The following is a 27,156-nucleotide window of genomic DNA, read 5'->3' on the forward strand; positions in this document are numbered from 1 at the left end:
ATTTGCACTTTTTGCACCAAAGTCTCCTTCCTGAGCGGTATGACGGCTGTGTGGTCCCATGGTGTTATACTTGCGTACTATTGTTTGTACAGATGAATGTGGTACCTTCAGGCATTTGGAAAGTGCTCCCAGGGATGAACCAGACTTGTGGAGGTCTACAATATTTTTGGCTGGCTGATCTTGGCTGATTTCTTTTGATTTTCCCATGATATCAAGCCAAGAGTCACTGAGTTTGAAGGTAAGCCTTGAAATACATCCACAGGTACACCTCCAATTGACTCAAATGATGTCAATTAGCCTATCAGAAGCTTCTAAAGCCATTACATCATTTTCTGGAATTTTCCAAGCTGTTTAAAGGCAAAGCCAACTTAGTGAATGTAAACGTCTGACGCACTGGAATTGTGATACAGTGAATTATAAGTGAAAGTGTAAATAATTGTTGTAAAAATTACTTGTGTCATGCACAAAGTAGATGTCCTAACCGACTTGCCAAAACTATAGTTTGTTAACAAGACATTTGTGGAGTGGTTGATTAACGAGTTTTAATGACTCCAACCTAAGTGTATGTAAACTTCCGACTTCAACTGTACACCTGTTCTGAAAGGCCCCAGAGACTGCAACACCACTAAGCAAGGTGCACCACCAAGCAAGCGGCACTATGAAGACCAAGGAGCTCTCCAAACAGATCAGGGACACAGTTGTGGAGAAGTACAGATCACGGTTGGGTTATAAATAATATCAAAAACTTTTAACATCCCATGAAGCACCATTAAATAAAAAAATTTACATGAAAAGAATATGGCACAACAAACCTGCCAAAAGAGGGCTGCCCACCAAAACTCACGGACCAGCCAAGGAGGGCATTAATCAGAGGCAACAAAGAGACCAAAGATAACCCTGAAAGAGCTGCAAAGCTACACAGTGGAGATTGGAGTATCTGTCCATAGGACCACTAAGTCGTATACTCCACAGAGCTGGGCTTTACGGAAGAGTGGCCAGAAAAAGCCATTGCTTAAAGAAAATAGTAAGCAAACACGTTTGGTGTTCACCAAAAGGCATGTGGGAGACTCCCCAAACATATGGAAGGAGGTACTCTGGTCAGATGAGACAAAAATTGAGCTTTTTGGCCATCATGGAAAACGCTATGTCTGGCAAAAACCAACACCTCTGATCACCCCGAGAACACCATCCCCACAGTGAAGCATGGTGGTGTGGGGATGTTTTTCATCACCAGACCTCAATCCAATTGAAAATTTGTGGTATGACTTAAAGATTGCTGTACACCAGCGGAACCCATCCAACTTGAAAGAGCTGGAGCAGTTTTGCCTTGAAGAATGGGCAAATATCCCAGTGGCTAGATGTGCCAAGCTTATAGAGACATACCCAAAGAGACCTGCAGCTGTAATTTCTGCAAAAGGTGGCTCTACAAAGTATTGGCTTTGGGGGGGTGAATAGTTATGCACGCTCAAGTTTTCAGTTTTTTTGTCTCATTTCTTGTTTGTTTCACAATAAAATATTTTGCATCTTCAAAGTGGTAGGCATGTTCTGTAAATCAAATGATACAAACCCCCCAAAAAATCTATTTTAATTCCAGTTTTTAAGGCAACAAAATAGGAAAAATGCCAAGGGGTGTGAATACTTTCACAAGCCACTGTAAGTACATTCATTTAAAACCAAATACTTTTAGACTTTTACTCAAGTAGTATTTTACTGGGTGAATTTCATGTTTACTTGAGTAATTTTCTATTAAGGTATCTTTACTTTTACTCAAGTATGAAAATTGAGTACTTTTTCAACCACTGATTACTAGGCCGGGGGAACGCCTGTTATTGTGGTAAATAATGTGGTCAATAATTAACATTTCAATAACTTTAGATAGCAAATAACAGAATGAGATGGGGTTGAATTACCAAGAGAAAACATGAGATAACTTGGGGAACAAACAGACCCTATTATACTCTTCTGTGGCTCTGTCCGTCTGTGTGAGACCTTGTGTTGGGAAGAATAGACTGGAATATTATCCACATGACATGGATATGCAATAAGCAGAAATATAAGGTCTGACTTGGTTATATCCAAATGCTCTTATACAGAGGGCTGCTAACAAGCAAATATGTATGTGATACCATCTCTACCTACTCCTGTTGCAGAGCACCAACGGTTCAGTGTGGTGTTTAATAACTATTCTTGTGGGGACCAACTGGGGACATTTTGTTAGTCCCCACAAGGTCAAATGCTATTTGTAGGGGGTTTCGGGTTAAGGTTAGTTATGTGTGTGAACCAGATCAGGCTAGCTCTCACAATGGTGATCAATGTCCATATGAGAGAAGAACTCTCAGCAGAATTTCTCCTGGGAGGCTGTGGGATTCTACTGAAGACAACAAGTCATTAATCAATGTGTAATCACCTCTAAATCTGCTCCACTCCACACGGAGGGAACGGTAATGCCTAGCAGACAGACTGAGTCATGATAGGAATGACCACACAGGATGGGGGAGAGAGGGGATAATCAGCGGGGGACCAGCCTGGTGAACAGACTGGACCACACTGGACCACCGCAGACCTGGGTTCAAAAAGTATATGCTTTCTTTTAAATACTTTGACTGTTTGATTGAGTATGCCTGGAACACATATGAGCAGGGTAGTGTGGAAGAGAAGCACCCATCACACCTCTACTGACTATACAGTTCACATTACACCTTCCATAGATCTAGGCCATACAGGCTAAAATCGCGGTAGCCGCGGTAAAGACCGTTTGGCGCCATGTAACATTGTTTTGTTTGGTCAAAAGTTGAAAACATCTTATCAATAAATGATACACACAAAGACAGATCAACTCTAGATATGTAGTACCGTTTCAAAGATATTGTCTACATTGTCTACCATGAACTAGCATCTTGTCTTTGTTGTTTGAGCTTCTCTCTCCAGGACAGAGTGGTGGAGTACAGCGAACTACAGGAGGTAGGGCCGTTGCAGACCTGCAGGAGGTAGGGCCGATGAAGAGCTGCAGGAGGTAGGGCCGTTGAAGAGCTGCAGGAGGTAGGGCCGATGAAGAGCTGCAGGAGGTAGGGCCGTTGAAGAGCTGCAGGAGGTAGGGCCGATGAAGAGCTGCAGGAGGTAGGGCCGATGCAGAGCTGCAGGAGGTAGGGCCGATGCAGAGCTGCAGGAGGTAGGGCCGATGCAGAGCTGCAGGAGGTAGGGCCGTTGAAGAGCTGCAGGAGGTAGGGCCGTTGAAGAGCTGCAGGAGGTAGGGCCGATGCAGAGCTGCAGGAGATAGGGCCGATGCAGAGCTGCAGGAGGTAGGGCCGATGCAGAGCTGCAGGAGGTAGGGCTGTTGAAGAGCTGCAGGAGGTAGGGCCGTTGAAGAGCTGCAGGAAGTAGGGCCGATGCAGAGCTGCAGGAGGTAGGGCTGTTGAAGAGCTGCAGGAGGTAGGGCCGTTGAAGAGCTGCAGGAAGTAGGGCCGATGCAGAGCTGCTGGAGGTAGGGTCGTTGAAGAGCTGCAGGAGGTAGGGCCGATGCAGAGCTGCAGGAGGTAGGGCCGTTGAAGAGCTGCAGGAGGTAGGGCCGTTGAAGAGCTGCAGGAGGTAGGGCCGATGCAGAGCTGCAGGAGGTAGGGCCGATGAAGAGCTGCAGGAGGTAGGGGCGATGAAGAGCTGCAGGAGGTAGGGCCGATGCAGAGCTGCAGGAGGTAGGCCCGTTGAAGAGCTGCTGGAGGTAGGGCCGATGCAGAGCTGCAGGAGGTAGGGCCGATGAAGAGCTGCAGGAGGTAGGGCCGATGCAGAGCTGCAGGAGGTAGGGCCCGTTGAAGAGCTGCAGGAGGTAGGGCCGATGCAGAGCTGCAGGAGGTAGGCCCGTTGAAGAGCTGCTGGAGGTAGGGCCGATGCAGAGCTGCAGGAGGTAGGGCCGATGAAGAGCTGCAGGAGGTAGGGCCGATGCAGAGCTGCAGGAGGTAGGGCTGTTGAAGAGCTGCAGAAGGTAGGGCCCATACAGAGCTGCAGAAGGTAGGGCCGATGAAGAGCCGCAGGAGGTAGGGCCGATGCAGAGCTGCAGGAGGCAGGGCCAATGCAGAGCTGCCGATGCAGAGCCGCAGGAGGTAGGACCGATGAAGAGCTGCAGTATTGTGCTCAGTCTTTTTATATGGAATAAATAACAGAATGGAATCTTGTAGTCGGTCAGTGCTATCCTTTCAAGACTGAGGCCCTAGGTCTCTTTCTTACAGGTGGGGTTTGAACTTTTTGGACTATTCTATTACTTCCATTGTGCAAGGCAAGTTCAATCAAGCCTAGCTAAAGTATTTGAAAACAAATAGTATCTGAACCCAGGTCTGTGGACCACATAAGTCTTTGGTCATAAACTGCAGGATTGGACAGACCAAAGTCAAATATACATGTAGCCTATATTATGGTAGAGATGAGAAGTGTTGGGCATGTGTACAGCTAGCAACATATACATGACGTATACAGTACAAATACACTATATTTAAACATTAAGAACACCTTCCTAATATTGAGTTGCATACCCATGTAACAGTATAACTTTATTCCGTCCCCTCACCCCGAACCTTCTGCACACAACAACAGTCACCCACGAAGCATCGTTACCCATCGCTCCACAAAGGCCGCGGCCCTTGCAGAGCAAGGGGAACCACTACTTCAAGGTCTCAAAGCGAGTGACGTCACCATTTGAAAGGTTATTATCGCGCACCACCGCTAACTAACTAGCCATTTCACATCGGTTACATTCACCCCCCTTTCAACCGCCTCCTTTTCCACAGGAACCAGTGATCCGGGTCAACAGCATCAATGTAACAGTATAACTTTAGTCCGTCCCCTCGCCCCGGGCGCGAACCAGGGACCCTCTGCACACATCAACAACAGTCACCCACGAAGCATCGTTACCCATCGCTCCACAAAGGCCGCGGCCCTTGCAGAGCAAGGGGAACCACTACTTCAAGGTCTCAAAGCGAGTGACGTCACCGTTTGAAAGGCTATTAGCGCGCACCGCCGCTAACTAGCTAGCCATTTCACATCGGTTACACCCACTCCCTTGTGTGCTCAGAACAGCCTCAATTTGTCGGGGCATGGACTCTAACAAGGTGTTTCAAGTGTTCCACAGGGATGCTGGCCCATGTTGACTCCAATGCTTCCCACAGTTGTGTCAAGTTGGTTGGATGCCCTTTGGGTGGTGGACCATTCTTGATACACAAGGGAAACTGTTGAGGGTGAAAAAACCAACAGCGTTGCAGTTCTTGACACAAACCGGTGCATCTGGCACCCAGTTCAAAAGCATTTAAGTCTTTTGTATTGCCCATTCACCCTCTGAATGGCTCACATACACAACCTGTCTCTCAATTTTCTCCAGGCTTAAAAATCCTTCTTTAACCTGTCTCCCTTTCATCTGCACTGGTTGGAGTGGATTCAACAAGTGACATCAATAAGGGATCATAGCTTTCAACTGGGCAGTCTATGTCATGGAAAGAGCAGGTTTTCCTAATGTTTTGTACACTCAGGGTATATTATATGTCTTCCAAATCCTGTCCAAACTAGCATCAATCCATATCTCCAACTTCATGCAATGGTGGAGCTGGTTATGTTCATTGTACACACATCTTTTTACAGGAAAAGAAAAGCACTACATGGGAGTATAAGAGGCATTGGCAAATTCACAAGACAGAAAAACATACTCATTTGCTATATGTTTATTATGAGTCAAGTGATGAGAGAAACTCACATCCCCAGTATAGAGACACCTCTGGGAATTGTGGGAAATCCATGATGTCATTCAAGACCACCATTTTCTCCCAGAAGACCACGTTCTTCATTGTTGGAGGACAGCTAGCTATAATCTGAGGCCCCCTGGAAAGATGCAGTTCTAAAATATGTGTTCAAGCTATAAGTGAAACCCTGTGGTGTTGTTTCCCATGTTAACCGTGCCACAAACATTCTCTCTGTTTACTTGGAGTGGTAAACAGCTATAGATCCACTTTCTCAAAGTTGGTTTTAAAGTATGGGAGAGTTAAACAGTCCGCCTTCCATAGGGGAATAGTTTAAAATCAGATTCTCTTAAAGGGAGAACGTTTTTATGAGATTCATTTTAACACAATCGCTAAACGACACAATGTTCTTGGACTGTATTGCGTTAAGATGGCCAAATCCAAATTAGCAGCCTATCCAAATCATGATTTATGAGCATCTGGCTAATCAGATCCAATCTGCTTGATAAAAGACAGAGCTTGTGAATCTTATGTAAAAAAAATACCCCTTATGATCAAATCCCAAAGATAATGAATTTGTGTGTATGTGTGAGTGCAACATGTGTGTATGCATGTATGTGAGTGTGTGAGAGAAAAAAAGTTACAGGCCTTGCCATACATGCTTCTGGCCTTACAACACGCAATGTGTGACACGCATGACAGCGCCATGGGAGAATCCCTCAAGCGGAGGTCAAATGCAGATCACAGAAAAAGGACTTCTCTCATTAGTGGTTTATCCTACACACATAGCATTAGCAGTTAGCCTACACGTCAGATAGCTGCGAAGAAAGATTAACAATGAGTGTTGATGAAATTAGTCTGATTATGATCATGGTGATGAATACAGTGACACCCACACGGAATGGGCCACATGTGTTTGGCCCACTTTGCCTTACAAGAGGCTACAGCCTGTCACAATGTGCTGCCGTCTGCATTAGCCTAGATCCTCTACTGTGACTACTGTCCCTCACCCGAAACCACTCTGGATTATGTGGCTCCTGCTTTTCCCCCAATAACTATTCTAGAATTGCAGGCTACTGCAAACCACAGCTGACCTTATCACCACAGCCATAGTTAAGGAATAATGAAATGACTAGGATCTTATAGGGAGAGAGAAGAAACTGTTTCAGACTAACTACCCTGAAAGCTTTCTGCCAGCATTCATATTTTGAAACCATTTGGAATGGAGGCCCGAGAAAAAGATCCCAGAAGTGATTTTAGGGTTCTACGTTATTGCCTTTGTTCTTGATATAAGACCTAAATTCTTGATATAAGACCTAAATTCTTGATCTCGACAATACTAGTCATAGCCAAAAAATCTGGATTGGCTAGGGATCTTTAAAAAAAAAACGTTTTCTTCCTTCCCAACTTGCACCCGGCAAATCAAAGTTGTTGGATAACTAGCAAGTAATATACTGGTTCATAAAGAAGTGATTAACCCAACACATTCTCAGTAGGAATCTGGCACTTCGGCGGAAGCATAACCTGTTTTCAAAATCTATGGATTTCAGTCACCACCAGACGACATTGATCATGTAACACTAACAAACCTAACGCCAGATCTCGTCAGTTGGTGAGAAATTATTGATAGATTACCGCTAGCCTGGAGGCTTCATGATGTTATTGTAGGGCCCAGTGGACTGATACTGCTAATATTGTTTTTGATCAATGTTTTGTTGTTCCATACCTCAATATTCCAGAGGTGATGTCAGCAGTCATTGATCACTTTAATTATCAGTTGCGCTTGTCCTAGATGTAAATAACATTCTCTAATCCGACTTTCAATGCAGTCAGTTCATTATAGACAGTCATGCGAGTTGGACATACATCCCTGTCCATATGAAATGCATTCAACAAAACATGTGTACACACACACACAATGCTGAAGGATGACTTATTGGGTGGGTCGTAGGTCCTTCCGCAGCATGCTCACAAATCTGCTCAGCAAATCAGTCCCAGATGCCCCTACCACTGCCTGCTGCCCCTGCATTCCTCCCAAACAAGCCTGTTACACAGCGTCCCAAACACCACAACAGCCCTGCTCTGGATCAACACACACAGCCTGAACCAGCTAAAGAACAACCCCAGAACAGCACTCACAAACTAGGCCAGAGAGACAGCGAACCACGCTCTACCAACCGAGCCACAGAAAAGTACAGATGTGTATGGAACCATCGCACAGGGAGCCCAATAACTTGCTAGGTCCTGTCGGTGAGCCCCAGTATCACTATCTGTGGTGTCATGGTCAACAGTACACTGCTCAGTACTGCAATTTTAACAGAACAACCACAATCTCTACAGACATCCCACCCATGCCGGATTCAAACCAACAACCCTTTTGAATATAGTGCAGTGTCTTAACCACTGGTCCACCAAGCCACTGCTTAATGTCAGAGGCAATTATTAGAGATGACAGGTTTAATTAAACATTTTATTTAAAAAAAACTGTGATGCCATGTTATAATGGACCTCTACACACACACACACTCCGGTAGCTATTCAGACAGACCGTGAAGAACAGTCCTACTGTATAGTTCAACATGATCATCTCCAATCCCTGCGGACACTAACATGCAGAGGTTAGTTAGCCAGACTGACAGAAGACTGGAGAGAGAGGGGTTAATAATACTGTTATTACTCGCCTATTGCCAGCAGCACAAAGATAACATACAGAAACACACACACACACAGGCCTTACAACTTCCTCATCATCTTAACCATCAGAAGCTGTGACAGTAAAATGCACCTAGCTAGTGTCAGACAGAAACAGGGTGTACTTAACAGCCTTTAAAGAAATAACTATTTTCCTATTGCATTATGTACAATTATTACAGTTTAAAACATTTTTTAAAATGGAGCAGAAATAATAAAACATCTACAGTACAATTTCCAGGTATAAAAATATATTACCAATCTCCAGGAGTATTTACAAAGACACGTTTCTCTACAAAATGCAACTAGGTCTCTACAATATCAAGTAACTGTGCTGTTAAGCTCGTAGTCTAGTTGTATTAACTAAAACACCCCCAAAATAGCTAAAATGTTTAGCACCTAGTATATAATACATTTGGCCTACACTACATGACCAAAAGTATGTGGACACCTGCTCGTCGAACATCTCATTCCAAAATCATGGGCATTAATATGGAGTTGGTCCCCCCTTTGCTGCGATAACAGCCTCCCCTCTTCTGGGAAGGCTTTCCACTAGATGTTGGAACATTGCTGCAGGGACTTGTTTCCATTCAGCCACAAGAGCATTAGTGAGGTCGGGCACTGACGTGGGCCGATTAGGCTTGGTTTGCAGTCTGCGTTCCAGTTAAACCCAAAGGTTCGATGGAGTGGAGGTCGGGGTTCTGTGCAGGCCAGTTAAGTTCTTCCACACCGATATTGACAAACCATTTCTGTATGGACCTCGCTTTGTGCAGGGGGGCATTGTCATGCTGAAACAGGAAAGGGCCTGCCACAAAGTTGGAAGCACAGTATCGTCTGGAATGTCATTATATGCTGTAGCATTAAGATGTCCCTTCACAGGAACTAAGGGGCCTAGCCTGAACCATTATTCCTCCTCCACCAAACTTTACAGTTGGCACACCTCATTCCGGCAGGTAGCGTTCTCCTGGCCAAACCCATATTCGTCCGTCGGACTGCCAGATGGTGAAGCGTGATTCATCACTCCAGAGAACGCGTTTCCACTGCTCCAGAGTCCAATGGCGGCAAGCTTTACACCACTCCAGCTGACGCTTGGCATTGTGCATGGTGATCTTAGGCTTGTGTGTGGCTGCTCGGCCATGGAAACCCTCTTCATTCTACTGCCAATGTTTGTCTACGGAGATCGCATGGCTGTGCTCAATTTAATACACCTGTCAGCAACGGGTGTGGCTGAAATAGCCAAATTCACTAATTTGAAGAGGTGGCTGCATACTACTGTGTATATATAGTGTATTTTCAGAAACCATTGAAAACAAATACTAAATTCACTTCATCATTTGGAGGAATTTGACATTGAAAAGAAAGTGAAAAGAGCAGAAAGTGAAAAAGGGGGGAATAAAGGAGGTATTGAAATCTCTGGTCTTCTCCACTCCTGTCCAGACAGGATATGACATAGGGACTTCCTGTGTGGGGTGACATCGTCAGGCTCCTTCTGAGTCCCTTTTGATTGGTCCTTCTTAGCCTCTAGAAGAACATCCTGTAACGACAGCGGCACTTTACATTAGTTTCCAGTTATGCATCTTGTGTATGCATGTCATGACTCTTAACACGGTCCGCCTCCACCCACAGTCATTCATGTACTGTAATCATTCCTCTACATGTTCAGAATGTTACACATTCTACCGAGGGTTTTACAGAACTATGAGAGGATGCCGACCATTACATTTTCATACAGGAGTAATAAAGGCCCAGGGAACGACTTTTGTGAAGAAATATATTTATCAGGGGAGTGATGGTGGGGGTTGCATTATAGTGGCCAGAAGGGTCAACAGCAGAGGATGACACTCAAGATGAAAGATGGCATTGAGGGAGGGAGGTGAGTCAAGAAAGGGGTGGAATGCTTTGTCTACAGCGTAGTATTTTCTACTGGCTGACAACAGTGACTGGCGCCACCCGGTGGGGAAATAAATAGCAGTCAAATCATTCCTGAATCTTGAAAGCTGTACTTTTCAGATTACTCCTGACACACAAATCATAATGACAACACACCATAACCTGACCCTACTGAATGTCAGGCATGTCAGGATTCCTCCTCTCACCATCCAATACGACACAGAGGAGGAAGAGAGTGGAGGAATGTGTGTTTGAAAACAACAGGCCAAGGAGCCAGTGAGTGCTTCAGGGGTTAGGTTAGGGGTCACCCAGGAAAATACTACTTGAGTAAAGGTACTTGGTTTTAAATTAACTTAAGCATCAGAAGTAAATGTAATTGTTAAGATGATTTAAGTATCAAAAGTAAAGGTATAAATCATTTGTAATTACGGATGGTCAGGGGCACACTTTACAAATGAAGCATTTGTGTTTTGTGAGTCTTCCAGATCAAAGGTAGTAGGGATGACCTGGATGTTCTCGTTAAGTGTGTGAATTAGACCTTTTTCCTTTCCTGTTATGCATAAAAAGTTTAAAAGTACTTTTGGGTGTCATGGAAAATGTATTGAGTAAAAAGTACATTATTTTCTTTAGGAATGTAGTGAAGTAAAAGAGGTCAAAATATAAACAGTAAAGTACAGATAGCCCAAAAGAAAACTTTAGTAATTTAAAAGTATTTTTTACTTAAGTACTTTACACCACTGAAGGGGGGGGGGGGGTTCTTCAGGGAACCATACCTTCTTCACGTTGCCTATAAAGCAGTTACATCACTGCTTGTAAGAATAAAAGAGGAAAGACTAGGTACAACAAACTCAAAGCCGCCGGCATTCACATGCAAGGCCGACGTGGGGTTCAGGATCACATCTCTCCACAGGCATTGGGCGTTCATATTTAGCTCTGTGCTGCATGGCCATCCATTACAGGAAGACTGTAACCATCATTAATTAGCTGGGTAAACACAGAGTAGCACTGGCCCTCAGGGATCACTGGGCCAGTACCGAGTCTAGGAGAACACACCGGCTGTGGTAGGTATGCTCACATTGTTGTTGTTGTGAGTCAACCAAAGTATGAGTTATGTGCACGTCCACAGGCACACACACTATTTGGAGAGTTAATGATTAGCCCTAATGGTCTCTGCCTCAAGATTTGGCAAACCCCCCCCTCCTCCTCCAGTGCACACACACACACACACACCTGTATATGTTGGGGTCCAGCAGTACGTGTGTCTCCTGGGGCAACTGGGAGAGGTGGACCACCTTGGTCTTCTGCTGCGGCCGGTCACTCTCATTCACCCACACATCAGGTAGTCTGGAGAGAGGGAGAGAGAGATTGAGAGAAAGCGAGAGAGGAGGAGAGAGAGAATGTGAGAGCACAAGGGAAGAAGGAGGAGAGAAGAAGGAGGAGAGAGTGAGGGAAGAGGTGACAGACAGTACAAATCTTGTAATTGGCACCGTGGCCTCTCTGAGCTGGTGTCTGACTGGCATCTAACAGAAATGGGTTAAGAGGAGATTGCAGTGGTACAAATGCATGCTTCCTAAAGTGCTTGTCTAACTAAAGAGTGTATTTAGGTGTTATCTGTGGGAAACATTGGGAGAGGATCAATGCCAGTACTGGGCTCCTCTCTACTCCTCCTACAGCCGTCACTGTGTGCGTCACCAGGAAAGCATCCCAATGAACAAACAGAGAGAGGATGTGGGGGAGATGTGAATAAGCGGTGCCTGGTTCATCATTAGCAGACTGCTTGGCTATAGATCACAGATTCAGAGAAGGGCAGATGAAAGCCCCAGGGGGGGGAAGGAGAAGGAAAGGAAGAAAGTGGATAGTGGATGAAAGGAGAAGAGAGGTAATAAAGAATTGGAGAGGCGAGAGGGGACCATACCCTTGCAGAGGGATGAACCCAAGTGGACAGAGCCAAAACAAAACTGCAGAAAAGCACCCAATATCATGCTAGGAGACAGAGAGGAAGGCCTCAGCGGTCTCCCGTTACAGTTTAAATCGCAGCAAATACAATGCTCACTGTAGACATAGGGTGCTGCTGCAGCTCTGTAGCTGAGTGCTAGAAGTGACTACAATAACATCTGGTAGACATTCTCCATGGTAGTGTGGGTGACGGTTGCTTTTACAGCAACATGGTCCTTAGAGAGACATATCCAACTCTTAACCAAAACACTCTCACAGCTTCTGAAATGAGTGCCGCAAAACGTCTCTTGCTCCTCCTCCTCCTCCTCCTCATCCAAACCCCAAAACAACAAAAATTCCAAAGAGAGAGGTTTATTTTGGACATGTACCATGAAAGCGAGCGTCGTTTTGGCTTATAGCCCGTTTCCTGACCCAGAAAGTTGTTTCTATCGGAGATGAGCTCTCTGGGAGAGGGGTTTTAGACAGAGCAGAGCTGAGCTGACAGCCCGTTCCTCCAGCTGAGAAACTAATGGCTAGAGAGGAGGGCTGCACAGGGCTTTGTCTCAGTCTGAAGTGACTTCCTCTCCTTCTCTCCTCTGGCTGAGAGACTAATGGCCTCAGGAGGAGTAGGGCTGCAGCTCAATAGTCTGAAGTGGCTTTCTCTCCTTGTCTCCTTCCCTTCAATAATTTTCCTGATAATATAGTACGCCAACTACATTTGCTAACTTACAATATTCCAGTCTGAAATGCACACAGCTGGTTACGATAGCTGTTATGATAGTCAAGGGAGCTCTTGGTCATTAATTCTCTCCTCAACTGGGCCACTGATCAAAATTAACCTATGGGACTACACCAAAGGAAAAGAGAAAGAGTTAGAGAGGGATGAAAGGATGGATAGAGATCACAGGGTAGCTCCCACGAGATGAGTGAACTCATCCAGATCACTGACCCTTCTGGATGGAGACGCTAACCTGGGTATCCTCCTGTGTGTGTGTGTGTGTGTGTGGTGCGGTGCAGTGGTAGGGTCACATGTGATTGCCAGCCTCCTGCCCACAGCCACAGGACAAATTGACTAACCACCACTAAACGCCTGCTGACATTTACAGAGCAGGGGAGGAGAAGGATAGGAAGAGAAGGGGGGGGATAACCCTCTGCTTGCCAGTAGGTACAGGAGGGAAAAGGGAGCGAGGGGAGAGAAGAGAACTGTGGCCTTGTGTCTGCCAACAGGAGAGAGATGAAGAGCAGGATGTGGAGAGGAGAGGGAGGGTGGAGAAGAAGAGAGCAACTCACATGTCCTCAGGAGTCCAGTGGAGGAGGACTTTAACCTTCCCAGAATCTTCCTTCCTCCTCGCTATTACCTAGAGATAGAAGAAGAAGAGAGGTAAGACACCACCCAGTAAACAGAGACATTGGAAAAACAACACATTGTTGTTGAGGTCATACTGGAGAGATATTTGGAGACACACCCACCCACACACCATCCCTAACCAAAGGCCTGATGATGATGGCAAGTCAGTAAAAGGAATCAGACACCTGGCTCCAGTCTAATTGAGCCAGACTCAATCTGTCCTCCCTCCCACTCCGTAGACTAACACTGTTACCTCACTGGCCTGAAGACGCCAGTCCAGCCACTAAACATATACACAAACCCTGTGTGTGGTAGGAACAATACAGCTCCCTGACTGACGTTAGTGCATTCCACAGTGAGTGAGTGCGTGTGACCCTGGACCAAGGTGAAGACTAGGAATGCTCTTTATCTTTAGAAACACACAGATGGATGTGTGCGTACACGTACACACACACACACACACACACAACGTAAGTCACAGCGTGAAAAGACATCACACTAGATTCTCTCCCATGGTTTTATTTACTTATTGCTTTGGCTTGGAGAAGGCCTGCTGGGTTTGCCTGGCTACCCAACGTACTTGCTTCAGCCAACTGCTACGCCACGCCCACGGACGTTAATTTCTTCTCCGCAATGAGTCTGGATCCGAGTACCTCCCCGATGATGTCTAGAACGCAAACACATTCTAACCATACTGATTGGCCCCAGAAACTGATGGGTGGGGCCAGAGCCAGAACACACGTGGGTAAAGCTGATAAAGCTGTAAAGACCCAATCGCTGACGACTTTGTTTTGTACAACACCCATCATTTTGCCATCCCCACAAACGACTTCAATGATGGCCGTCTCAGACTGAAGTACGAAGTGAACAGAGCAGCGGAATAACTTAGTCGGAGTCGTCAGGCAACTGCTGGGTTCCTGCGCTGTCTATCTCTTGATTTCTCTGTGATAATACGGGTAGAGGCACTCCAACTGCTGGGTTCCTGCGCTGTCTATCTCTTGATTTCTCTGTGATAATACGGGTAGAGGCACTCCAACTGCTGGGTTCCTGCGCTGTCTATCTCTTGATTTCTCTGTGATAATACGGGTAGAGGCACTCCAACTGCTGGGTTCCTGCGCTGTCTATCTCTTGATTTCTCTGTGATAATACGGGTAGAGGCACTCCAACTGCTGGGTTCCTGCGCTGTCTATCTCTTGATTTCTCTGTGATAATACGGGTAGAGGCACTCCAACTGCTGGGTTCCTGCGCTGTCTATCTCTTGATTTCTCTGTGATAATACGGGTAGAGGCACTCCAACTGCATGTGTAGGGGAGAGATGGAGGAGTGAGGGAGGACAGAGACTGGGAGGAGGTGAAGAGGTCTGTTTTTAACCGGCTCCAACAACAGGCCTGGCTGGGTCTGGACTCTGGCATGTACGTCAGAGCAGTGTGTGTGTTTCGTGGGAGGGTTGCTGGCAGTTCCCTTTATTAGCAGTTTAATTAAAAGGGCCACAGGAGTCAGTGTTATTCCCTGCCTGGGCCCTTCATTTTCCGCAGGCCTCAACACTGCACACATTAACTCATGTGCGTTTAAACCAGACTCTGCTGGCGATCAGTCAATTTTGGAAAACAAATTGTGTGATTGTGATGCTTTAAAAAACAAAACATATATATTTTTTAAATCCGCATTTAATCTCAGCAGGCTTTTAATTTGAAATAAATGGAGGTTTAATTGACCCTGGTCAGCCAGTCGACTGCCTGCCCCTCTCCCAGCCTTTAGCTGGCTCAATGGAAGTTGTCAACTTTTTACGAATCTTTCGTTTTCATTTCAACAACTTTCTACGTGTGATGTGCTCAACGCCTCGAGCAAGATTGCTTGATCCAAAAGATCCATTCTTGCTGCAGCTTTCTGCTCCTCTGATTGCAGAATCTTTAACACATGTTTAAGTATTTCTAGTGCCATCCCCAGGGTCTGGAAAGTGGCCCACATACTCCCCCTTCAAAAGGTGGTGACGGGTCACCTAAGTAATTAGAGCCCTATGTTCAAACTCTTGCCTCGCAAAAATTATAGAACCCTTGGTAAATACTCAGATCCTTTTTAACTACGAAATGTATTGTAATTATACAACGGGTGGGTCTAACGGTGTCTGTTCCACAAGTTACCACGGGCTAAAGCTATGATGTTGAAATGCTAATTTTCTCTGTTCCGTCTCACTGTGCAATCCACTGTCCAATCAGCCCAGCCAGAAGTAAAAATAAAATAAAAAGAAATAAAAAAGAAATAAAAAAAAGCTGAGTAAAAATAATAATATATATAATAACTCACAAAAGTAGCGCACTGGGCCTTTACTAGTATTAGTGTCGGGACTATATCTCGTGGAAGGATGAAATAGTATGAATAAATTTATCAAAATAACGCTCATGAAAATATGTCAATCATTTTAATATGTTGGTAACCCGTTGTATAACAGTGATAATGCCCTCGAAGCCGGTGTTTGGAGGATACATTTGCACGGTTTGCAGGCCCTCGACTAGGTCTCGGTCCTAACACCCGTGCCAATATATACTCAAAAAACACCGGCTTCTCTGGCATTATCACTTAAATGTAAACCAGTCACTGCCCGGCCCTTTTTGTTGACCTGTTTAAAGCCTTCGACCCATTACTTATTCAGAGGTTTTCATCAATTGGCCTGGACCAGGCTGCGTTTAGCTGGTTTGAAAATGATTTAAAGATGCACCATGCAGAAACCACTCTGCCATTTCCTGGTTGCTAAAATTCTAAGTTCGCCTAATTTCAGTTCCTTTATTAGCAGTATAATTAAAGGGGCATGGGAGTAAAGTGTAGAGAATCACTGTACCATCTAAACCACTGGAATATATTTTCCATAACCAAAAACATTCTATTTTCAGTTGTTTGAAGCAGTTGTACAAAACCTAAAGTAAGACGCAAAAAAAAGAAACTTAAGAACGGAAAGCATAGAAATAAAGCACATATAACATATGTACCGCTTCTTTGACTTGCTTTCACTGAGAATGACAGCTCTATAACTCACATTTCTATATGAATTTGGTTGGGTCACCCAAAAAGTTAGATTGCTGCTTTAAAAAAAAGGACAGAGCACAGTGTCTATTTACTGATGGTGTTAAATCCGGTTTTCTTGACATAAAGGGTGTCCTACAGGGATCAATTCTTGTTCCGGTTATGTTCACATGAACAATATTGGTTTATCTGTGTGTAAAAATAAAAAATAAATAAAATAAAAACATTCACGTGTATGCAGGTGACACTGTGGTGTATGCTATTGACCCCGCATCTGACCAGGCCCTATCAGAGTGTCAATCTTTCGCTCTTGCCCTCCAAGAAGGCCTTTGCTGAACTGACATTGGTACTTAGTGCAGGTAAAACCAAGAACATGTAATTTTCCAAATCACATACAAATCTGATGATTTATACATAAGTACTTCGTAGGGGTGTAATAGTACACGTATTCGTACCGAAACGTTCGGTTCAGGGACCTCGATTCGGTCGCACTGAACCCGAATGAATACATAAAAATAAATATTACAAAATATAAATACTACGTCTTTAGGCTATGCATACGCTGCGTAGTAGGCCTATGCCGTAAATCTGAACTTAAACAAACATTTAAGGCCATTCCGTTAAAACTAGCGCCTACGCGGACATCGGAATCAAAATGACCTTAACTGGCGCATTTCACATTTTGTGAGGCGCAGCCAGGGACTAGTTCTGTACGATGGGGAGGTCAATAAACCAGAATTGGAGGTTCATCAACACTCGTTTAAATCTCCAGTTTGGGAACATTTAGACTTCCCAGCAGATTACAACTGATATGGGCAGAACGTTGTGGATAAAACGTTAACAGTATGTCGCCACGCTCAACAAGAATAGCCTATGCAGCTGCCAACAACTCAAATGTGTTGACGCATTTACTCTGACATCACCTGAGTACACCGGAGCAAGATGGAAACGCAAAGGAACACCACATCGTCTCACCTCGGCATTCAAGCATTCCTTGGCAGCTGACTCTGACCGGGCCAAATACATTACAAGAGCGATAGGTAGGCTGTGTTTATATATTTTTTTACAATCTTTGCTTTTTAACCACGGACATACACCCATTCACAGTGATTGAGAATAGGGGGTTTTAGCGCCTTGTGAAAGTGCTTTAGCCACGTTACGAACTTCCTCCTGCACCAATTTAAGCAAACAGGTTGTACCTGCTCTTTAAAAGCAAGCCAAAGATTAAGTTTAGAATGAATTGGCCAACGCACCCTGTGTTGCGCTTACTTAACAGTGCCAGACATCACATTACCCTGGAATAGGAGATGTACCGTTCTACAGACATGCCCCTTTATGAGCGTCACAACTGCGCATCTGGCACTGAAGGAGACAGTGTCATGGTGTGTTCGCAACCAAGTGGGAATTTACCACACAGGACTGGGGAAACCCCACTTGAATGTCCCTCCAACTGGTACTTACTTGTGGGAAACTCGTCAATGATCTGAAGCACACACTTCTCCCACATAATTACCTCGGGTGTCGCCTACTAAGGAAATGGCCTCGAACAGCATTTGGCATTTAAATGCAACAAAACATTAATATAAAGCACTCTATTGTGGGTAAAAAAAAAGAAGGTTTACAAGCATGATAGCTGTACTTTTAGTTTATGGTTGACGCAGCTTGTTGGCAATTAGCTACTGGCGTTTCTCAATGAGTTCAAATCACATGAACGCATCCAACTGGTATTTATGACTTCACAACTCGTAAATTCCCACCTCCCAGAAGGTGACGAATGCAGCATCATAGTAGGACCAACATAACTATCCTGTCACAACAGAATGACAGGAATATCGTGAATGGAATTTCACCGAAACTGAACCGTGACCCCAAAACATACCAAACCGTGGGTTTGATATACAGTTACACCCCAACTACTTTGGATTGTGCCCTCATTGATCGTGTCCCCTCTTATATAAATATCTGGGCATCTGGATGAACAGAAAGCATGTTGATGAATAAGTGAAGAAATTAATCATTCAAATAGGCTTCCAATATAGGGACAAATCCTGTCTTTCGTTAAATAGCAGAAAACAAATCATCCAGTCAACATTCATTCCGGTTATTGACTGTGGCGATTTGTCTATATGAATGCAGCTGCCACTGTACTGAAGCCGCTGGGCACAGTTTATCACAGTGCATTATTACGGGCGATAGGTTCCGTACACATCATTGCATTTTGTATCAGAAAGTAGGCTGACCCTCCGTGAAGTCTCGTAGATCGAGGCATTGTGCTCTTTTTTTTTTGTCTATAAAGGCCTCTTGCATAAACTCCCATCATACCTTACCTCATTGTTAAACTTCAGACGTACAAGTTACCCGACCCGGACTCAGGGATGGCTAACCCTGGAGAGCCCTTCAATCTCCACCGAATTAGGTAAATCTGATCACAGTTTTTCTCCAAAAGTCCTTAAAGTTAGTTGGTGCCTCTAGAGCAATTCAGGCAGATGTTAGAGGGCCTTTTAACTGAATAATGTATTTGTTTCATATGATTGTGTTTACTTTTCACGTATTGTGTAATTGATGCGTGTATAGAAAGACATGTATAATAGTGTAACGGTTGTGTATTGATGTGTTCGTGTAAGGCCTCATCTGCGAAAGAGAACGTGGCCTCTGCATGACTCCCAGCTTAAATAAAAGGGTAAAAAAAAAAAAATACTAATAAACTCCTCTGTGCAGCTGAGACCGTAAAACTGTAGGTCTGTCGTGCCCCCTGCTGTCTGAACAGTGAAGTACAGTGTGTGTGTGCAGGACCATGCATGGTCTGCTACCGCTGGATCCCCGACCATGCTGTGGAAGACGACGGTGATGGTGTGTGTGTGTGTACTACTTACCGTGCTGTGAAACACAACACTGTGTCCGTTGCCTAGGCTTTCTATATGTGTAGCCAGGTTGAGGCAGATGGCCCGGTGTCTGATAGCATCCATGGTCTGGGCATCAAAGAAGTCGTGAGGTCGTGCTGGAGGGACAGAACACACTGGGGTGAGAGAGGGGGAGCGTTAAACTGAGGTTCATAGGTCGGGAGGTCAGAGGGGATTAGCCAATCAGATGGATCTGACCCTCGTAGATATTCATCATCAAAACGTTTCCCACCACCCGATTGGTTAAGACGCTTGGTTTGAATGCCAGGCAACCTGATCAGTGAGTACATGATTGGTTTATTGATTGATTGTATGATTGAGGTGTGTGCCCGTGCATATCTGTGTGTGTATACACATGCTTGCATTTGTGGGTGCTTGTATCTGCGCTTGTATTACCATCCTTATGGGTACCAGAAATTCCCAAAAGTCCCAGAGGACAAAGGCTATTTTAGGCTTACAGTTAAAATTAGAGCAACAATTAGGGAAAATAGGATTTTTAATGGGATCAATTTTAGGTCCCCACAAGGATAATAAAACATATGCTGTGTGTGTATTGCGTGTGCTTATATGTGCGTGTGTGTGTTTCTCGGATACGTACGTAAAGACCGCCTGCGTTTGTTCTTGAGTTTCCGCCTCTTGTTAAGCCCCGCCTTCGAAGGTGAATCCTCCTTCATCTTGGCCTGATTGGCCAGCTTGTTGGAGTTCTGGGAGCTGAAGTGGGTGGGTACGTGGCGCGCTAGCCCCCCCTGGGAGGCAAACGTGGCATTGCAGCCCCCCACCACACACTGGAGATAGAGACAACACTGGTGAGAACACAGACTGGAAGATTTAACAGTAGATCGCTTATACAACAGCACGTACATAGAGAACAACAGAATTGGTCATTCTATTTGATGAAATCTAGGTGATTTCCATTTTAATAATAGTTCAAAGGGTTCAAAGAGGAAACTGTAGGTCTGGGTATAGAAGCACAGTTCAATGGAACCACTCAATATAATATCATGCATTAGCTTTACACAGGATAGTGTGTGACAAGTGTATTGTGTTGGAGATCATTAGAATCATTCTAAGACTAGAATAATCTATAGCACATGACATGTACATACAGTAGGTATGGGGCCTTCAGAAAGTATTCACGCCCCTCGACTTTAGCCACAATTCGTTTTGCTACAACCTGATTTTCAAATGGCTTCAATTGAGATTTGGTGTTACTGGCCTACACACAACACCCCATAATGTCCAAGTGGAATTATGTTTTTACAAATGTTCACTAATTCATTAAAACGGAAAGCAGAAATGTGTTGCGTCAATAAGTATTCAACCCCTTTGTTATGGCAAACCTAAATAAGTTCAGGAATAAAAATGTGCTTAAGTCACATAATAAGTTGCATGGACTTAAGTGTTTAACATGATTGTTGAATGACTACCTCATCTCTGTACCCCACCCATACAATTATATGTAAGGTCCCTCAGTCGAGCAGTGAATTTCAAACACAGATTCAACCACAAAGACCAGGGAGGTTTTCCAATCACAAAGAAGGGCACCTATTGGTAGATGGGTAAACAATAAAAAAAGCAGACATTGAATATCCCTTTGAGTATTGCGAAGTTATTAACACCCAGTCACTACAAAGATACAGTTGTCTTCCTCACCCGGTTGCCGGAGAGAAAGGAAACCGCTCAGGGATTTCACCATGAGGCCAATGGTGACTTTAAAACAGGTACAGTGTTTAATGGCTGTGATAGGAGAAAACTGAGGATTGATCAACAACACTGTAGTTGCTCCACAATACTAACCTAACTGACAGACTGAAATGAAGGAAGCATGTACAGAAAATTCCAAAACATGCACCCTGTTTGCAATAAGGCACTAAAGTAAAACTGCAAAGAATGCGGCAAAGAAATTAACTTTGTCTTGAATACAAAGCGTTATGTTTAGGGCAAATCCAACAACACATTACCGAGTACCACTTCACATTTTCAAGCATGGTGGTGGCTGCATCATGTTATGGGTATGCTTGTCATTGACTAGGACTTTTCTTTAGGATAAAAATAAAAGGAAAAGAGCTAAGCACAGGCAAAATCATAGAGGAAAACCTGGTTCAGTCTGCTTTCCAACAGACACTGGGAGACAAATTCACCTTTCAGCAGGACAGTAACCTAAAACACAAGGCCAAATATACACAGGAGTTGCTTACCAAGACGACATTGAATAATGTTCTGGAGTGGCCTGGTTACAGTTTTGACATAAATTGGCTTGAAAATCTATGGCGAGACTTGAAAATAGCTGTCGAGCAATGAGCAACTTGACAGAGCTTGAAGAATAAAAAAAAGTATGTGCAAATATTGTACAATCCAGGTGTGCAAAGCTCTTCCAGACTTACCCAGAAAGACTCACAGCTGTAAACACTGCCAAAGGTGATTCTAACATGCATTAACTCAGGGGTGTGAATACTTCAGTAAATTAGATATTTCTGTATTTCATTTTCAATAAATAAGCAAAAATAAATAAAAACATGTTTTCACTTTGTCATTATGAGGTAGTGTGTAGATGGGTGAGGAAAAAACTATTGAATCCATTTTGAATTCAGGCTGTAACACAACAAAATGTGGAATAAGCCAAGGGGTATCAATACTTTGTGAAGGCACTGTATATGACATGAGGATGTGGTTTGCAGTCAGTGCTTTGATGTGTGTGTGACAAGTGAAGGGAGAGTGCGCGAGCGAGAGACCGAACAGGAAAATGGAAGAAAGGAGGGTGTTTTCTCACCTTGAATGGTTTGTCTCCGCTGTGTGAGACCATGTGTCTCTGGAGCCAGCTCTGACTGGTCGACGGGGTGTTGTACACCTTGCAGCCCTTCCACAGGCACACAAACACCTGGCGAGAGGAGAGCAACACTGTTAAACACACGTCTCTTCACAGGTCACTCACAACCTAGCTCTTATGAGTTACCCAAGATGCAATGTAAGAAACTAAACGTCCTACGAAATCCTACTATCCTAGAGAATTGTAGTAGTTGGCAGAATGAATTTATATATGAAATGTCTATGACCATTTTTAACTTAAGCCCCTAGAAACTCAATCCCCCATAAACTGACCCCCGCCCCCTCTGAACCTAAAGTTCCAAGAGAGGTAAAACATCAAGCGGTCTTCGTACAGCAGTACTTCTCATCTGGAGTTAGTTTAACACAGGATGTTTGGATTATCTTCGAGATGGAGAAGAGGGGGATTGATGTTTTGAAGACAGGGTTGTGGTGGCGGAGAAGAGGGGGAAGAGGAGAAGACGAGTTGGAGGCATAAAACTAGAAGGTGAAGGAAGAAGGGGATAGAAGATGGTGAGCAGGCAGGAGGACAGAGAAGATGATTTAGGAAGTGAAGGATAGAAGAAGAAAAAAAACATACCCCTCCCCGTTGTCCGTCCACGTGCACGCCCCTGATGTGCTCAGCCAGGTCTGGGCTGGTGGTAAAGAGGAGCTGGCACTGGTCCCAGCAGCAGGTGTATGCCACGCCCTTACCCGCCGACGGGGTGGCGGTGCCTGGGCCGTGCCCGTTCATCATGGCAGGTGTGGAGCGCCCGCTGGACGCTGTGCTCTCCATGTCCATCAGAGTACTGCTGATACTGAGAGGGAGGGAGATGGGGTCAGCACAGAGATCTGTAGGTCTACATAACAAATCAAATGTTATTAGTCACATGCACCGAATGCAACAGGTGTAGACCTTACCTTGAAATGCTTACTTACAAGCCCTTAACCAACAATGCAGTTAAGAAAATATTTACTAAATAAACTAGAGTAAAAAAAACAAGAGTTACAATAAAATAACAAGGCTACATACAGGGGCTACCGGTACCAAGTCAATGTGTGGGAGTAAAAGTTAGTCGAGGCAATTGAGGTAATATGTACACGTAGGTAGGGGTAAAGTGGCTATGCATAGATAAACAGTGAGTAGCAGCAGCGTAAAAAAAGGGGGGAGGGGGTCAATACAGCCATTTAATTAGCTGTTCAGCAGTCTTATGGCTTGGGAGGGTAGACGCTGTTAAGAAGCATTTTGGACCTAGACTTGGCGGTCTGGTACCTCTTGCTGTGTGGTAGCAGGGAGAACAGTCTAACTAGGGTGGCTGAAGTCTTTGGACATTTTTAGGGCCTTCTTCTGACACCGCCTGGTATAGAGGTCCTGGATGGCAGGAAGTTTGGCCCCAGTGATGTACTGGGCCATATGCACTACCCTCTGTAGCGCCTTGCGGTCGGTTCTAGTCATAGGTTTGGACAGCCTCATAAATCTGGGTGATTTAGTGCGTTTACAGCATGTGCCGACACCGCTCTTCTACAGACGGTGCCACTTCTCTGGGGCATATGAGGTTTAGTATGCCTGGTCTACAAGGAGGGATGTGAGGGTGTCATGGCGGATTTTAATCTCATGCCACTATAGACATAGAAGTATCTCCCTTCGTCCTCACACACAAAGCTTCTCAGAGTGCACTAGTGACTCAGTAATGCTACCACGTTGGACTGAATGAAGAGAAAGTGACACACACACACCTCGTAAGGCTGCCTGCCTCCAGCTGCTCCCCTGCCCTGTTCCTGAGGTCCTCAGTGCCAGCAGGGGAACAAAAGTTACATTGAGACCATGCAGCTGCCCAAACAACAGAGCTCTCTCCTCCATTCACTCCTTTCTTACTACAAGCCTTTCTGCCCCGGCTAGACAAAGCAACGCACCATGACCGGAGAGGGCCGAAGGGGGAATCCCCTCTCCTTCAGATACAACAGGGCTGCAGGAGCTGAAGTGTTGTAACACAGGGTCTTCAGCCTTTGTGCTAACTGGGTTTCTTTTGTTAGCTACCCGCTACAGGTCGTCCTATGGCTACAGACTGAGACAATCTACTGGGATCCAGAAAGGGAATTATTCCACTATTTTAGCAGCAAAAGGAGAAGGGTGGATATCGGGGTGTGTGAAATGGTTGAGTTCTCTGCTTCCATTTGAATAAGAAAAGTATGTGTATATCGTTATTTTCTGTTGGCTAGTCTAGTGATATTCAGACATCGTGTACAGGGGCAAATCTATATGTATTAGTATATGGCTGAGGACCCTATATCTACACTGGACTTTTGCATACAGGCTTTTGCCTATGTGTCTGTGTGTTGACTTCTATTGTTACATGCACATAAAGAGTCAGGTTCAAAAGCATACACGCACGCGTAACCGGAATTCTGCATAGTGTTAGGAGAATCAGATCGGCGAACTCACTGTTTTTCGGCGGGGCCGCGGCAACGTAAATGATTCTAAGTTGCATCGTAAGAGAGTTGAGCAGCGAGTTGCATACATCATTACTCATTCCTAACACCTTTGATCCGATTCACTCTCTCATTCTGCACTAGTTTATGATCCAGTGGAAATTCCATCTGGGCCATTTCACATAACGGCATGGGGGATTCTGGGTACTAAATCTAAATATCTCAGAAAGACTTGTGTGTGTGTGTGTGAGTCCCTCATGTGCGTGTGGGTGAGAACCTGTGTGTATAGGACTCATCTCAACACAGACATCCTGTAACTACAGTCACAAGGCCAAACCAACTAGGAGGCGATGAAGAGTTGCGTTGACCACACGGACCCACTTGACACGTCTGTAAGTGTGTGTGTAGATATGTTAGAAGTAGCTCTGTGGCTAAACACCACTCTTCACATGAAAGCTGGGGCCTCTTGGTTGGTTTGTTAGTGTGCGATTATTATTATTCTTTGTCTCAGTGCATCACTTGTGAAATTACTCATGGGACTTTCACCAAACGGTTTTCAAGGATACATGCCAACTTGGACGATCTTACTTAAGTCACTGAATTGGTTCATAAGATAAAATCAAGTCTGAAATGTTCATATTGCTGGTGTGTCTCTTTTTAAAACGTGGTTTCATAGTAGCGACGTTATTACACAATGAGCATCGTGGTGGCCAAGTGGCAATGCAGGCCATACATGGACATCATGTCCAGATGCGGGTGTACGTGCAGCGTGGAACCACTCCGTTGAAAACTAAAGGCAAATCTAGGCCTATTCAACCATCGGTTAAAACTACGCATGTACCCAAATGTTGTCTGTTGTCAACTGTCCATAACGCATCGTTGCGCATTTGGGTGCTGATGCATTGTAGCAAAACAAACCCGATTGTTATGCTAAACTGTCGTTTGGCAAAATACAAAAGTACGGAGATATCACACAACGCTACATAATTGCAAGGATAGTGAATGCAACTTGTAACAATGTAGCTTGATCACAAACGTAAACATCTTATCAAGATTTAATCATTGTTGGAGTGGGCTGGCAACGGTGTTGCGCTGCTTTGTATTCAACATTTGACTGGGTATTAGTAATCCACAGACCTGTCTTCCGAATCCATTCGACTGAGAGGTTCTCCATCCGAGGAGGATATCTCGACACTGGCCCGTCTTTTGATACCGTGGTCGGTTTTCTCCGTGGATTCCTCGCTTTTGGTCTTGTCGGAGCTAGGAGGCGAGGACACGCTCTCCTCTCTTTGTTCTTGATTCAGCTCCACGGTACTCTCTCCGGTTTCGGTGCTGCTCGCAGGGATTCCCTCCACGGGACTTTTAACCGGTTCAGACAGTTCACAGGCCGGTTCGTCTTCTTTGTTGCCGTTTTCCGTGGGTAAAATCGATTCTTTGGCGACTTCTGGTGCGACTGGAGGCTTCTCCTCTTTGCTGTCTCGGTTGCTCACGTCCATTTCTGTTTCGTCCTCGTTGTCACCCGGTTCCTGTTTCGAGTCTGTAGGGCCCTGCTTATTATTCCCGTTCTCTCCCATGGCCAATGTTCCATTTTGCTCGTTTGCCGGTGTTGAGTCTTGTTCGGTACCGTTGGTTGTAACTGCAGCCATGTTCACAGCTCTTAGTAAGCTATTTTGTGTTGTAGGCTACTACCCCCCCCAAAGTTGGTTCTTTCTCCCAATCGCATGCGCTGCTTCACCATGAGTGTTCAACCGGGACGCGAGGGGAGGAGGCATAACCATGACGTAGTCCCCCGCATTGTGGACCGTTCCACGTGTTCCAGAGAACTATTGTTATATTTGTTTTATATTTACAAAAAAGTGTTCCAGAAAACAGAACATTGACATAATTTAAAGTGAAATGTTAGGGTAAATCTAAACAATTCTTACCACTATACCGGGGCTCCAATCTATTAGCAGGCCTAGCATATGTGTAATTATGTTTTTGTATAAAGCCTAGATTCAAGACTTCGTGCTTTTCAGCTAAAATTATTATATACAATTCTTGTCACCAACAAAATTTTGAATATTTGGGGCATAAAACCATCGAAGCTCTGCAGATTTTGTTGTGAGGATACAGAATCAATAGACCATTTGTTTAGGTATTGCCCTCAGGTAGCCTGTTTCTGGTCTCAGGTTCAGGAATGGCTGAAAATGCTTAACATTGATCTAAAAGTGACCCTAGAAATAGTACTGTTAGGAGATCTGGAGAGACTGGGTCAGTCAATGACTAATATACTAATACTCTTAGTAAAATTATTGATCTTCAACTCGCAATCTGTGGATTCTATTCGATTAGATAGATTGAAATTGTACGTTAAACATCACAGCATAGTTGAAAGATATGTGTTGCGTAGAACTTTGTAGAGGGTTGCCAGCAGAGATAGATGGGA

The 27,156-nt window shown here is 44.7% G+C and overlaps 1 protein-coding gene and 1 non-coding gene across 3 annotated transcripts; both read right to left on the reverse strand.

Annotated features, from left to right (window-relative positions):
* Positions 1-7,913: 7,913 nt before the first annotated feature.
* Positions 7,914-8,043, reverse strand: LOC139566139 (small Cajal body-specific RNA 14). Its single transcript, XR_011673062.1, has one exon. It is a non-coding gene; the product is annotated as a small Cajal body-specific RNA 14 (non-coding RNA).
* Positions 8,044-8,170: 127 nt separating this feature from the next.
* LOC139565631 (zinc finger protein AEBP2-like) lies at positions 8,171-26,482 on the reverse strand. 2 transcript variants are annotated; one of them, XM_071386087.1, is made up of 8 exons: positions 25,866-26,482; positions 22,900-23,116; positions 22,267-22,374; positions 20,095-20,281; positions 19,470-19,594; positions 13,521-13,588; positions 11,526-11,639; positions 8,171-9,939 (listed from the first exon to the last, which is right to left on the reverse strand). In XM_071386087.1, exons 1-8 carry the CDS (start codon positions 26,372-26,374, stop codon positions 9,927-9,929), a joined length of 1,341 nt encoding a protein of 446 aa, XP_071242188.1. In that variant the 5' UTR covers positions 26,375-26,482; the 3' UTR covers positions 8,171-9,926. The 2 variants fall into 2 exon arrangements, with proteins under 2 accessions (XP_071242188.1, XP_071242187.1); XM_071386086.1 differs by having other exon boundaries at positions 19,470-19,612.
* Between the last annotated feature and the right edge of the window lie 674 nt (positions 26,483-27,156).

The sequence above is a fragment of the Salvelinus alpinus genome, chromosome 37 (assembly GCF_045679555.1).
Source record: "Salvelinus alpinus chromosome 37, SLU_Salpinus.1, whole genome shotgun sequence".
In the NCBI taxonomy this organism is placed as follows: Eukaryota; Metazoa; Chordata; class Actinopteri; order Salmoniformes; family Salmonidae; genus Salvelinus; species Salvelinus alpinus.

Excerpts from the sequence above, each read along its gene's own strand:
- LOC139565631 (XM_071386086.1), bottom strand. The coding sequence starts at position 26,374 with ATGGCTGCAGTTACAACCAACGGTACCGAACAAGACTCAACACCGGCA. Across the intron at positions 19,613-20,094 it reads CAAACGCAGGCGGTCTTTAC|TGTGTTCTGTCCCTCCAGCA; the intron begins GTACGTATCCGA and ends CTCTCACCCCAG. Across the intron at positions 13,589-19,469 it reads GTGTTGTGTTTCACAGCACG|GTAATAGCGAGGAGGAAGGA; the intron begins GTAAGTAGTACA and ends TTCTATCTCTAG.